This window comes from Heterodontus francisci, chromosome 2, assembly GCF_036365525.1.
Source record: "Heterodontus francisci isolate sHetFra1 chromosome 2, sHetFra1.hap1, whole genome shotgun sequence".
NCBI classification, from domain to species: Eukaryota; Metazoa; Chordata; class Chondrichthyes; order Heterodontiformes; family Heterodontidae; genus Heterodontus; species Heterodontus francisci.
The window spans coordinates 203,878,360-203,893,639 of NC_090372.1; the positions used below are offsets into that span (position 1 = coordinate 203,878,360).

The 15,280-nt window shown below is 42.0% G+C and overlaps 1 protein-coding gene across 8 annotated transcripts in view; it reads left to right on the forward strand.

Annotated features, from left to right (window-relative positions):
• The window catches only part of LOC137350342 (5'-AMP-activated protein kinase subunit gamma-2), a 510,855-nt gene that overhangs the window by 449,456 nt on the left and 46,119 nt on the right, over positions 1-15,280 (forward strand). For all 8 annotated transcript variants that reach the window (XM_068015054.1, XM_068015056.1, XM_068015052.1 and 5 more), the window contains one exon: positions 10,055-10,113. In XM_068015054.1, the coding sequence (XP_067871155.1) occupies positions 10,055-10,113 (59 nt within the window). The remainder of the gene's footprint in view (positions 1-10,054; positions 10,114-15,280) is intronic.

Sequence of the window (15,280 nt, forward strand, 5' to 3'; positions counted from 1 at the left end):
TCCCTGGTAAATGTCAGTGTCTGAGTACCCACAAATTGAAAGCCACAATTGGGACTATGGGGAAAGAGCAGAGGAAATGGGACCAATTGGATAGCTCTTTCAAAGAGCCAGCATGGGCACAATGGACTGAATGGCCTTTTGTTTGCTGTAATAATCTATGAAATCTGTCTGAACAATAAAAAGTTTAATTTTCTGAGTAGTCGAAAAAATATTGCAGGAATACTTTGATTAAAACTGGTTCTGAAATGTAAATGCAACTTAAATCTCCTGTGACTGTGTCTATGCTCCTTTTGACCCTGTCACTTTACATAGGTGAAATTAACATTAGATAGTAGGAATGAGTAAAAGTCATTTGGCCAATCAAACCCACTCCTTCCATGGATGATGTTTAATCTGTCATAACGTGAATTCTCTACCCCATCTGTTTCATCTGAAATCTGATTTTAAAAATGATCAATGTCTGTTAATGTTTTTCATAATCTCAACTCGGTTGACACATCCTGTGGATCTGCTGAGAATTCATTGCACATGTTCTTTGCAGTTAGATTTATATTTGCACACCAGTAATAATAACTTCATTTGCGAGGCAGCTTCTGCCTTTAATTATGTATGCCTTTCCATTCTTTCAGCATGTCAAGTTAGTGAGCTGCATGATTTCACTGTATTGTATTTGCCTTTGAATCAGGCTATTTTTAGACCTCATCTGAAGTCGTCTTGAGTTCCATTTCTCTTCCTAAGTGATTAGAGTGCTGAAAGTCTTTTTTAGCCTCTAAATTTCTTGGAAAGAAAACTTCATTACTACATTAATCTTTATTACAATTTCATCAGTAGAACTGCTAATTAGCACAAGAGCTGCCTGATGACTCAATGGCGCAGGCACTAAGCCTTGCAGAGCAGTAAGTTCTCATGTTCAGTCCCTAGACTGGATTGGGGTACTTGATTTCAAATGGTGCTGCACAGTTGGTCTCAGCATCCCTCGGCTAGGTAGTTAAGCTAGTTTCAGTCCTGTGGTCTCTATTCTAATGCAGCACAAAGAATAATCATTTGGATGCAATACTGGAGGGCTGCTTGGTTGTGAAATTGTGCTCCAGTATGCAGTATTGTCTTCAGAAGTAGTGGGTAAGCATTCAGTTGAGGAGGAAAGACCTGTGGGCAATTTCACTTCCGTGTCTCCAGCATTCATCAACTTCCTCATAATGGCTGTCAACACCTTTTAAATCTCAACACTTGTCTCTTAGTATTTAGGATAAATCATAGGAACATAAATCCCATCCATCACCCTGGGTACTTAATTTGCTTTGATCTCTTTTAGCCTGCCTAGGACTTTGATCTCATTTTAGTCAGTCATTAAATCTATTTGGATTATTTCTATTGAGGCAGGGCACATGGGAGCAGATCTTTGGCTTTACTGACAGGCAGGAATGGGGTGGCAATGCAATGAAAATGATGGTGCAACACTTATTCCCTCATTCTTGCCAATATCTGCCCACCGCCATTTTAATGGGCTCCTTGATGTGGTGGGTGTCTGGCCATGCAATTTGGGTCCTATGAAGTCAGTAGGATCTTGATGGTATTGAAGCCTGACCATGAAAATTGGGCCCTTCATTGGGGATGAGAGCCACTTTCTACTGCCATTCCACAATATCTGTTGAAAATGAGCTCTGTTGTCTTCTGTAGTGAATGCTAGGAAGAAAGTGTGTGTGTGCGTATTTTTTTCTTAGTATGTTTTTAAAGGGAGGTTGTCCAAGTGTTTAGTATTTTGATCTGATGTACAGATTTACAAGGTAGTATATTTACAGATATCCTGCCTCTCCTCTGTTGTCCAGCTTGGAAGGATTACCCTTGCTTGTTTCTGCTGTTAACCAATCCAGTAGCATAGAATATCTCCAGCAGCTTCTGTTTGTGCATCATGCACCTTTACTTCAGGAGACCCTGCTCCACTCCTCTTCCTTATCTACATGATGCCGCTTGGCAGCATCCTGTGCAGACATGGGGCCAGCTTCTACATGCACTCCAACAACACGCAATTCTACCTCTTCACCACCTATCTCAACCCTTCCATTGCCAATGGTGTCAGACTTGCCCCTGTCTGGCACCCAGTTTTAGATGAGCTGCAATTTCTTGCAGTTAAACACTAGGATAAATTAAGCCATTGATTTTGGTCCCCTCCACCAAATTGCATACTTTTATCACCAGTTCTGGCGGCCTCCACAGCCACTGTGCACTGTTGGACTGAACTACACTGTTTGCAACCTTGGTATCCTGTTGGATTCAGAGCTAAGCTACTGGTCCCATATCCTCTCCAGAACACAGCCCACCCATTTCCAACTCCATAACTTAAACCTCCTCCCGCTTTCTGCCACTGAAACTCTAATCCATGCTTTTGTCACCAGACTCTACTATTCCGGTGCTCTCCTAACTGACCTCCACCCACCAGCTAAGTAAGTGCAAAACTTTGCTGACTGTATTTCATCCCACTCACCCATCAAAAGCACACAAGAAATAGAAGCAGGAGTAGACTATTTGATATTCAATATGATCATAGCTGATCTTCTACCTCAACTCCACTTTCCTGTCTGCACCCCACACCTCTTGATTCCCTGAGAGATCAAAAACCTTATTGATCTGTTTTGAATACACTCAACGAGACAATTCCAAAGATTCACAGCTGTCTGAAGAAATTTCAATTCATCTTGGTCCTAAATGATCCCTTATCCTGAAGCTGTGCCCATGTTCTAGATTCCTCAGCTATGGGAAACAACCTCTCAGCATCTACCCTGTCAAGCCCCTTCAGAATCTTACAAGTTACAATGAGATCACCTCTCATTCTTCTAAACTCCGGAGAGTATAGACCCAATTTACTCAGCCTCTCAGTATAGGACGGTCCTCTTATCCCAGGAACCAATCTATCAAACCTTTGCTGTACCGCTTCCAAGGCAAGTATATCCTTCCTTCGAGATGGAGACCAAAACTGCTAAATATGTTACCTTGTAAAGTACACTACTCCGGGTGTGGTCTTACCAAAGCCCTGTACAATTGTAGCAATACTTCCTTATTCTTGTACTAGGGCGGCGCAGTGGTTTGCACCGCAGCCTCACAGCTCCAGCGATCCGGGTTCAATTCTGGGTACTGCCTGTGTGGAGTTTGCAAGTTCTCCCTGTGTCTGCGTGGGTTTCCTCCGGGTGCTCCAGTTTCCTCCCACATGCCAAAAGACTTGCTGGTTGATAGGTGAATTGGCCATTATAAATTGCCCTTAGTATAGGTAGGTGGTAGGGAAATATAGGGACAGGTGGAGATGTGGTAGGAATATGGAATTAGTGTAGGATTAGTATAAATGGGTGGTTGATGGTCGGCACAGACTCGGTGGGCCGAAGGGCCTGTTTCAGTGCTGTATCTCTAAACTAAACTAAACCTGGTGAAGCTAGAACACAGGACTATCTGTGTGCCAAACTGCGTGGGCAGTATGCGATAGACAGAGCTAAGCGAACCCGTAACCAACGGATCAGATCTAAGCTCTGCAGTCCTGCCACATCCAGCCGTGAATGGTGGTGGACAATTAAACAACTAACTGGAGGAGGTGGCTCCACAAATCTCCCCGTCCTTAATGATGGGGGAGCCCAGCACATCAGTGCGAAAGATAAGGCTGAAGCATTTGTAACAATCTTCAGCCAGACGTGCCGAGTTGATGATCCATCTCTGCCTCCTCCTGAAGTCCCCAGCATCACAGATGCCATACTTCAGCCAATTCAATTCACTCCACATGATATCAAGAAACGACTGAAGGCACTGGATACTGCAAAGGCTATGGGCCCTGGCAATATTCCGGCAGTAGTATTGAAGACCTGTGCTCCAGAACTTGCCGCACCCCTAGCTAAGCTATTCCAGTACAGCTACAACACTGGCATCTACCCAGCAATGTGGAAAATTGCCCAGGTATGTCCAACCAAGCCAATTACCACCCCATCAGCCTATTCTCAATCATCAGTAAAGTGATGGAAGGTGTCATCAACAGTGCCATCAAGCAACACTTGCTTAGCAATAAGCTGCTCACTGACACTCAGTTTGGGTTCCGCCAGGGCCACTCAGCTCCTGACCTCATTACAGCCTTGGTTCAAACATGGACAAAAGAGCTGAACTGGTGAGGTGAGAGTGACTGCCCTTGACATTGAGGCAGCATTTGACCGAATATGCCATCAAGGAGCCCTAGCAAAACTGAGGTCTTTGGGAATTGGGGAAAACCCTCCGCTGGTTGGAGTCATACCTAGTGCAAAGGAAGATGGTTGTGGTTGTTGGAGGTCAATCATCTGAGCTCCAGGACATCACTGCAGGAGTTCTTCAGGGTAGTGTTTTAGGCCCAACCATCTTCAGCTGCTTCATCAATGACCTTCCTTCAATCATAAGGTCAGAAGTGGGGATGTTCGCTGCTGATTGCACAATGTTCAGCACCATTAGTGACCACCAATGCATCCACTATTTCTAGGGCCAATTCCTTAAGTACTCTGGGATGCATACCATCAGGCCCTGGGGATTTATCGGCCTTCAATCCCATCAATTTCCCTACTAATACTGATTTTTTCAGTTCCTCCCTCTCACTAAGCCCTGTGTTCCCCAACATTTCTGGTATGATATTTGTGTCCTCTTTTGTGAAGACAATCAAAGTATGCATTTAGTTGGTCAGCCATTTCTTTGTTCCCCATAATAAATTCCCCTGTTTCTGGCTGTAAGGGACCTACATTTGTCTTCACCAATCTTTTTCTCTTCACATACTTATAGAATCTTTTACAATCAGTTTTTAAGTTCTCCGCAAGCTTACTTTCGTACTCTATTTTCCCCTTAATCAATCCCTTGGTCCTCCTTTGCTGAATTCTAAACTGCTGTCAATCCTCAGGTCTGTTGTTTTTCTGGTGTATTTGTATGCCTCTTTCTTGGATCTAATGCTATCTCTAATTTCCCTTGTAAGCCATGGTTTGGCTACCTTTCCCATTTTGCACCAGACAGGTGCAAACAATGGTTGCAGTTCATCCATGCGCTTCTTGAACATTTGCCATTGCCTATCCACCATCATCCCTTTAAGTAACGTTCCCAATCCATCACGGCCATCTCGCAGCTCATACCTTCGTAGTTTCCTTTATTAAGATTCAGGACCCTTGTCTCAGAATCAGCTACGTCACTCTCCATCTTGATGAGGAATTCTATCATATTATGGTCACTCATCCCCAAGGGGTCTCGCACAATTAGTTAGTCAATTATTCCCCTCTCATTACACAATACCCAGTCTAGGATGGCCTGTTCTCAAGTTGGTCCAATGTATTGGTCCAGAAAACCATCCCGTAAACACTCCATGAATTCCTCCTCTACAGTATTGTGACTAATTTGATAACCTGTCTGTATCTCTTTGCAGCCTCCTTGTGTTCTCTTCACAGCTTGCATTCTCACCTAACTTTGTATCATCAGCAAATTTAGATACATTACTCTGTCTCTTCAACTAAGTCATTAATATAGATTGTAAATAGCTGAGGCCCCAGCACTGATCCTTGCAGCACTCTGCCAGTAGTTACAGCTTGCCAACTTGAAATTGCCCCATTTATCCTTACTATCTGCTTCCTATGCATTAACCAATCCTCTATCTGTGCTAATATATTACCCCCAACTCTATGAGCCCTTAACTTGCATGTCAACCTTTTGTGCAGCACCTTATCAAATGCCTTTTGGCTGCATCTACTTATTTCCCTTTTATCTACCCTACTAGTCACATCCTCAAAAAGAAAAGCTAATAAATTTGTCAAACATAATTTCCATGTCCTGTATTGACTTTTGTTCCCCCATTGCTTCCTGTTTAAAATTCTCATCTTTGCCTGTAAATCCCTTTGTAACCTTGCTCCTTCATATCTCTCTAACCTCCTCTCGCCCCACAACACCACACTCCACCCCTCCACTACTACCGTTTAATTCTCCATTCCTGTATCTTTAGACTCTTGAGCATTCTGCCCTTTTCTTCGGCCCAGTATTGGTAACTGTGTCTTTAGCTGCCTAGATGCCATTCTTTGAAATGCCTTCTCTTAAACCCTTCTGCCACTTGACTTCCCCCTCTTCCTTTAAGATCCTCCTTAAATTTACTTCTGATCCCATTTGGTCACTCCAATTTTTTTCCGCCTAACACCTTTGTGAAGTGCCTTGGGGTGTTTTTCTACATTCAAGGTGTGCGATAAATGTATTTCTTAATGTTGATATCATCTTGAGTATAAGTTTTAGACTGTTGAATCACTGCAAGTGGGTCGTTTTAGTATTTAAAAGTACTGTAATGTGGAAAACTGTGTACCTTGCGTGTGCAGTTAGGCCTGTGTCGAGCATAGGTTGCACATAAGGCGAATAGATTGAAAACACAACCCCCTTATTCTGTTCCTAATCCAGGCTATACTGTACCTAATCTGCTTCACCCCTATTTTGAAGGCAGGTTGGTTGTTAATGCTAGTTGCTATGTGTTGGGGTTCTCTGCTGCTCCTTCTCCCTTGTGTGCTAGAGGGAACAAAAGAAAAGAGATGTCGTTCAGGATGATTGGGCTTTCCTGTTGTCCATAAGCACAAATGAAAAGGCTTTTATTAAGAGCCTGGTCAAATTGCACTAGATCAGAGCCGATCATGTCAGCACAGAACCGCAGAGGAGGTGTGAACCACAGACAGAAGGAATGAAAGCACGGGGAGCAAATTGTTTACCTACGTACACGTGGGATTTGCATTTAAACTATGAACTTACAAATGAGCAAAAATGTAGATGTCATGATTACTTTATATTTGTATGCAAATAAGATTTGTACACAAGTGGGCTAAGATGCAAATGTCATCCGACTACCATCAAGACCAGTCTTAGGAATCTGAATATCTGAACTTTTTCACAGTTTGTTATTTTTGAACCAAAAATTCTAAATCGATATGAAATTGTACATTGATGAATTATAATAAATTTCTGCTTGGTGATCATAATTAAGCTTTGTGAATGGAGCACTTCGGTATTATGTAGTCATTTTGGATTTTGTTCTGCCGCCCACTCATTTCTTTTTCATACCTGCCTGGTTCCATATATATATTAGTTTGAATTGGAAATGTTTCTGTTAGGGTTATCAGATGGGAAGAAGGGTTTGTGAGAATTAGTCTGAAATTGTTCCTTCTCTTTCCGTCTGCATTACCTGCCTTGCAGTCTGGTGAAAAATGGACATTTCTAGGCTGGAAGTATAAGTTTGCAGCCAGCTTTTTCCTGTGCCTGGGTGCATCATTTAGCTGACAACAAATGCTATAGCTAATAAACTGAATTTCCTCATACATAAATTTTTCTTTGAAGCTGCAGTATAAGTATTTTTGCAAAGGGTGTAGAATTCTGTAATTGTTATAGCTGGGAATATATTTGCTTTGGTGCATGTTGCTAGCTGTTATGATTTTTACAAAAATCATTTCACTTACATCCAGCTACGGTCCTAATTAGTTATTTTTTTCAGATAAACAGTTAATGGATTCTGGAGTATAACTTATTGTGAATGGGGGTTTCCTCTGGGCCTTTTAATCATGTGATGGGAGATTGCTCTACAGGATTGTAACTGTTTCCACTGCAGTTCTTATTTTTCACTGAATATTGATAATGCAATTTGGTAAAACCTAAAGAGAAAGTAGTCTAGCAGGGTTGCTGAGAGCCTGAAATCACTTAAGATACAGAACTGGTTGTCATGTAAAGCACGTACATTTGTACGGAAAGCTCTGGAATAGTTTTCTTTATGTCCCTTTTTTTTTCAGTCTGCGCTAAGTTGAGTCCAGAAAGCATCCAGCTATTAGCAAGTCTTCCCAAATTATCAAGTAGTCTGATGCTGAAACCCATGAGGTTGTGCTTGAGTTCTGTTGCTGGTCATCGTCTCCCAGACTAATTAAGGTAGCTGACAGTGTTGCTGGATTTGGTCTGCAAGATATAATTAACATGGTGTGATGAGGAATTTCAATTGTCTGGCTTCTTGGAAGTATAAAAATAGTTTGATTACTGGAGGTCCTTTCTATGATCCTTTATATTATACAGTGAAGTATGCATTGCCAAATTCCCCATTTTAATCCAAATAATTCCCTTTTTAGTGCTGTACCTCTCAATTTGTAAATAATTGAGTAACATACTGGTTATTCTTCTGTAATTATTGAAGTTGGCGGATTGTTTATGTATATAGAAGTAGATAGACCCCTGGTGATTTTAAGTGTAACTAGTGGCTGTTTGCCCAGTTACAAGTCACATCAGCATTAAGCTGCACACTCTATAACCTGTTAACATTTGATAAATGTTTTACAGTGCAGTTAATAAAATATGATGTGGAGTTGTATCTTGTCTTCAGCTTGTAATACAGCACTGCTTTGGGTGCAAAATCCCTTCTGATGTGTGCAGCTACACCAAACAAAATTATTATCCAGGTGAATAGTCTGTGCTTCAAAATGGCGTGTTCTATTAATTTTGCTAGAGGGCATGCTTTTGTATAGAAGCAATCATTATCTGTTGTGTCTACTCTATGTTAGAAGTCGTCATCCACCCCAAATGCAGTTGGTTGAGATGTGACTTGGCATGTATAACACGTCTTTATGTAATTCATGCTGTAAAAACGAAACGTAAGAGATCAGCCCATAAAAACTGATCCCTCTTCTGACTGAGCTCGCCAAGGATAGCATCAGCTACACTTTGAACCTTCATTAGTCTTTTTGGGAGTGAAATTAATCTTGGGCAATCTCACAAAGCAGGGTAGTTTTTCTTTTCTAAAGGGGCTGCAAATTTGCTATTGTGTATTTCATGCTACAAGCCAAGATGAATTTCAACCCCTTTGGCTCTACTACTTCACCTAGAAAGTTATTCCCAACACTTATGACTCTTGGATTTGAAGAGTTTCTTCCTAGTAGCTGTCATAATTTTCCTCTGCATTAGTTTAAATTCATAGCTTCTAGTTCTACTTTCTTTAAGTATTACTTCAAATAAAGCTTAGTTTATCTTTAATACCTCGATACAGTCCCCCTCTTTCCTCTGTTACCTTAAGCATCTTCTTTTGGGCCATACTTCTCTATCTTTTTCCAAGTCAATCAGAGGTGATCGTCGTGCAACGGCTATAGCTGAATCTAGATGGGGCTTGAGCTATTGGCCAAAATTTACCATTTGGCACCATGTTATAGGCCTCCTGGATCTTGAACTTTTCTCTTCCACCTCGAGCAGATTTTGCCCAAAGTTCCATCCCAAGTCACTTGAGAATATCTTTGGAGAGCCATAAAATGATGACACCTATAGACCTATGATTTGAATACAGTATGATTGCAGGGTGGCAGGGAAGGAATGGCAACAAAATATGGATTTTGAGACTGAAAATGTAATGAACAAGTTAAATTAAATTGCATGCTATCAGCTGAATAGTGTGGTAGACTTGTTTGCAGAAAAACATGCTTTCTTCCCACAACCTCAGTGACCCTGGTGCTAACTGTGGCTCTGATCCTATTTAAGACTTCATTTCTATTCAGTGAAGTCATGCAGTGCAAGAAATTGAACGCTGCAAGGCTTAGAATGGACATTAATCTTAACACTGCAGGAGATCCTGACTAGGCAAAGTTGTGAATATATAATATCTCTGGCTACAGTGGCTGCTATGCCAGTATTGTTTTGATGTGATAACTGTAACTCTGTATGGTGCTGCCTCTAAACGTATTTAGAATTGTACAGGACTAGGAGCAACCATTATGGTCTTGTTGGCCAGTTGCAAAGTTTGAAAAAACATCTTGTGCTACTTTATCTCTCATACCCTTTTGCTTTGTACTTGATGTATTTAGTTTGAAATGGACGCTTGGCTATGTTGCTGGTGGATTTGATGCCTGTTTCATGGTGATGTGACTGCTGGTTGCATAGGGAGGTTTTCTCACCTAACAAGTGACTCTCACTGAGTTTAAACAGTATTACTTGGCCTTTCCACTAGGATACCCCAGATAACAGGCTTTAGTGGTACAATGTGCTGTGACATTCTCTGACCTCAATTAATAATCCTTTTTTTTTCCCTGCCCAGGAATGCTAACTATAACAGACTTCATAAACATACTGCACAGATATTACAAGTCACCCATGGTAAGTGCTTTTAATTGTCAACATTAAAATGTTGGGAACCAAAATAAGTGGATTGCATGGAAAAAAAGTAACTACAGCTCATTTTAAGATTTTCTGAAAGAAGTTTCCATGCTGTATCTAATTAGTACTCATCATTGAATAACACTGCAGTGGGGGGAAAAAAACAAATCTGTTAATATTCAGTTCATTCAACCTCAGCAACAACCACAACTTGCATTTATTTAGCGCCTTTAGCATAATGAATGCCCCAAGGCACTTCACAGGAGCATACATAGACAAAAACTTAAATATGCAAATAGCATATTGCTGTCATCACGTGGTTTTTTCATTGGGCGGGCGGGAAAGAGTGCAAGACAAGGAGAGAAAAACATTACTTGTGAACCAGTTCCTTGAAGAAAATTAGACTCTTCACTAAAATACTGCGGATGCTGGAACTCTGAAATGAGAACAGAAAGTGTCGGAAATACTCAGCAGGTCTGGCAGCATCTGTGTAGAGAGAAACAGAGTTAACGTTTCAAGCCTGCGACCCTTCATCAGAACTGGCAAAAGTTAGAAATATAACAGTCTTTGAACAAGTGAAAGGGGGGGCGGGGGAAGAAGGACAAGAAGGAGGGACTGTGGTGAGGGGGGTGGGGGAAGAGATTAAATAACAGGCGTCATGGAACAGAATGCAAATGGAGTAGCGAAAGACAAAGCACAAGTCCAGAGAGAGTGCTAATGGCAGAATAATGAGCAGCTCTGTACGAAAGCAAACATGACAAATAAATTAGAGATTAGCACATGGTTAAAAAAATAATTTTAAGAAGAATGTACATGCAAGAAAATTTAATAAATTACAAAATAAACAAAAAATAATGGGGCTCATGGTCTGAAATTATTGAATTCAATATTGAGTCAAATGCCTAATTGGAAGATGAGGTGCTGTTCCTCGAGCTTGCGTTGATGTTCACTGGAACACTGCTGCAAGCCGAAATGTGGGCGTGAGAACAAGGTGGAAAATTGTAGACAAGGTCATATTCTGGGTTTCGATCTTGCCTCTCTTATTCTTGTTAGTAGAAAGTCTTGGTTGTCCCCTACACTTGGGAAGGCGGAATCTGTGGTCATTATTTAGCGTATATAAAGTCGTATAGCATAGAAACAGGCCCTTCGGCCCACTGCGTCCATGCCAACCATAATGCCTATCTATACTAATCCCAACTACCTGCATTGATTCCACATCCCTCTATGCCTTGCTCATTTCAAGTACCTGTCCAGATGCCTCTTAAATGTTGCTACTGTTCCTGTCTCCACTACCTCCTCTGGCAGCTCATTCCAGATACCCACTATTCTTTGATCCCCTTTAAACCTCCTCCCTCTCACCTCAAATCTATGCCCTCTAGTTTTAGTCACCCCTACCATGGGAAATAGACTCTGGCTATCTACCCTATCTGTGCCTCTCATAATTTTATATACCTCTATCATGTCCCCTCTCAGCCTCCTCCGCTCCAGGGAAAACAGACCCAGCCTATCCAATCTCTCTTTATAACTCAAGCCCTCCAAACCAGGCAACATCCTTGTGAATCTTTTCTGCACCCTCCTTAGCTTAATCACATCTTCCCTGTAGTGCGGCGACCTGAATTGCACACACTGCTCCAAATGCGGCCTAACCAACGTTGTGTACAACTGTAATATGACGTCCCAACTCTTGCACTCAGTGCCTCGGCGGATGAAAGCAAGCACACCATACGCCTTCTTCACCACCCTGTCTACCTGTGTTGCCATTTTCAGGGAGCTATGTACTTGCACCCCAAGGTCTCTCTACTCAACAACACTCCCCAGGGCCCTGCCATTCACTGTATATGTCCTGCCCTGGTTTAACTTCCCAAAATGCATCGCTTTGCACTTGTCTGCGTTAAATTCCATTTGCCAATCCCTTGCTCACTTTCCCAGTTGATCTATATCCTGTTGTAACCTTAGACAACCACCTTCACTGTCCACTATACCACCAATTTTGGTGTCATCTGCAAACCTACTAATCATACCCTCTACATTCACATCCAAGTCATTAACATATATGACAAGCAACAGAGGGCCCAGCACCGATCCCTGCGGCACACCACTGGTCACCGGCCTCCAATCTGAAAAACAGCCCTCCACTGCCACCCTCTGCCTCCTATCACCAAGCCAATTTTGTATCCAATTGGCTAGCTCACCCTGGATCCTATGTGTTCGAACTTTCTGGACCAGCCTACCATGCGGGATCTTGTCAAAGGCCTTGCTAAAGTCCATGTAGACAACGTCCATCACCCTGCCCTCGTCAATCCTCTTGGTCACCTCCTCAAGAAACTCAATCAAATTCGTGAGACATGATTTCCCACGTACAAAGCCATGCTGACTCTCCCTAATCAGACCTTGCCTTTCCAAGTGTATATAAATCCTGTCTCTCAGAATCCCTTCCAATAACTTTGCCACCACTGATGTAAGGCTCGCCGGCCTGTCGTTCCCTGGCTTATCCCTGCTGCCCTTCTTAAATAAAGGCACAACATTAGCTATCCTCCAGTCTTCTGGTATCACACCGTGGCTAACAATGATACAAAAATCTCTGCCAGGGCCCCAGCAATCATCATCTCTCTTGCTTCCCGTAGCATCCTAGGATACACCTGGTCAGGCCCTGGGGATTTATCCACTTTAATGCACTTCCTGAAGGAAGCCTTGGTATCAAGGTTATTTGGGTATTGGCTGTAAGGGTGAGTTTAAACTAATTGTAGCAGAGGCAGGGGTAAAAATACAAGCAAACAAAGTAGGCAGTCCAGAAGGGAGTGCAAGCTCTAGTTATACAATTAATGAGCAGGTTAGGGAAAAAAATGTTGACAGCAACTAAATAAATAAAGTAATTTAAAAATATTAAGTTGTAGACACATGAAAGAAAAGGAATAAGTACCGAGCCAAGGAAATCGAAACTGAAATGTACCTACCTATATTAATTGACAGAGTATAGGAAACAGAATTGGGGAACTGGGACAGTTTATTTTAAATGGAAAATTTAAATGAAAAACAGTAGTAACTGAACTATAGCTGGAATGGGAGTAAGGCTCAAAGTTGAGTATTCTGGAGTGTGAAATGTATAGGAGGGATGGGACTGTAATGATTAGAGATAATGGGCTGAATTTTTACAGCTTGCCGCCGTTGACGGCGAGCTTCAAAAAGCGCGCGGCGCACGCGCAAGATGTGCGCCAATGAGTCGGCATGATATTTTGTGTGGCAGCTCATTAACGTGGACGGGGCAGAACGTCTGTCCCCATTGACATAGAGGAGTGGGCACTCTGTCCCCGGCAATAGTGTCCAGCGCCACCACGCAGGTGCCGGTGCCATTTTTAAAGGACTTCAGGGCCTTCCATTGTATTTAAATTTTTAAGGACACAGGTTTATAAAACAACTTTTTAAAAAAATTGTCACATTTCCAATCCCCTGTCCCACCCCTCCAATGAATATCACTTCATTATTTTTCATGTCCCCTCAAAAAATGTAAATTCTCGATCCTGATCTTTCCCTCCCGAACTTTCTGTACTTTGACCTTCAACGTCTTTCCACCATCCTCTCAGCCAACCACGTTCGTCTTTGCCCCTCCTCCCCCCGCCCTGAAAACTTCACTCCCCCCAGCCAGCGTTCCGCCTCTGATCTCTGAACGGAGATCTGAACGCGCGGGACATTTGGCCATCGGCCGGAGTGACGGCATGGGACGGCTGTCGCTACAAGGTGAGTCATTATTCTGCAATTATAATTTATGTAAATATGTTAATTTTTTTTTGCTGAGTGGTGTGCCGGGGGGTGGGGGTGCTGCCCGCTGGCCTTGTTGCCACTGGTAAATTGTGACGACCCTTCACGGCGTCAGCCTGTGGCGGGCCTCTCCTAAAGGATTTTCCGGGCCCCCTTGCCATGACCCCCGATGCTGGGGGGTCAGTAAAATTCAGCCCAATATCTCATAATATTAAAGCTTAAAGATTTATGGAATAGTCCAAACGTAAGTAAAGCAAGAAAGGGATTTGTCATGCTACTGAGAGTACAGCATAGACCTCTGAAAAGTGGAAGGAGAATTTTGGTTAAATTTGAGACAAATTAGGGTCATGCACTAACAATGGGGATGAGCTTTTTCATAACTAGGACAGAAGGTCTGAGGAAACCCCGTTATACATGTAAGATAGGGTTCTGACAAATTTACAGCAGTCAACTGGATGAAGCCCAGGAGAATTTGTCCCATAATTTATAGGGTCTTTAATTATCCAAACATAAATAGGGAAAGGGAAAATATAAATATGGGATAGGAAAAATGTTCAGTGTGCTGGATTATTTTCTCAGTCTATATTTTGTTGATTGACGTGGCTCCGGGTAATGAAGCCTACAAGTTGGCAGCCAAAAAGTAGGGAAACAGTGACTCCTGCATAATTAGGGTTCAGTGCAAGAAAGATGAGAAAAAAAAATCATAGTCAGGCAGCATAAAGCAAATAAATAGGGCCGTGTATAGGTTAAATGAAAGGAAAGATTGGTGAATTGAGATGTCGAACAGCAATGCGAAACATTTAAGCAAGAGATGGAAAGGATATAACTCGAGAATAAGGAGAAAATGGAGATAGCTGGGTTAGTGGATGGATATGGAGATGAGATCAAATTTGAAACTGGGAAAGTGCTTACTTTACAAGGGCAGATAATAAGCCATGGTGAAAACAATTTGGAAAAACTACAAAAATCCAGGTTAAATGGGACTATGAGAGAAAATCAGCCAAGCACATAAAGGGCAATAAGACATTAATCAAGAAAGCACAAGTTTGCTTTGAGGTGAAATGTTTCATGTAGAGAGTGAAAGAATGGTAATGAAATAATTTGCCTCTGCTTTCACAGCAGAAGTAATTATTGAGATTAAAGAATCACTAAAGGTGTTTGACGAACAGTTAGTGGAAAGCAATATTTAGAAAGATGGTATGAAAGAAATTAGCGGAATGGAATGTAGACAAACAACAGGACCTTATAATTTGCAAGGAACAGCAGTTTTCCAAGATTCTGAGAGATGGAAAATTGCACCAGAGGACTGCAGGATAGCAAATGTAACACCTGTCTTCAAAAAAGAGCTGAAACCATATTATAAATCGGGCAGTCTTAATTCAATTGTTGGTTTGCAATACAGAATGAAACT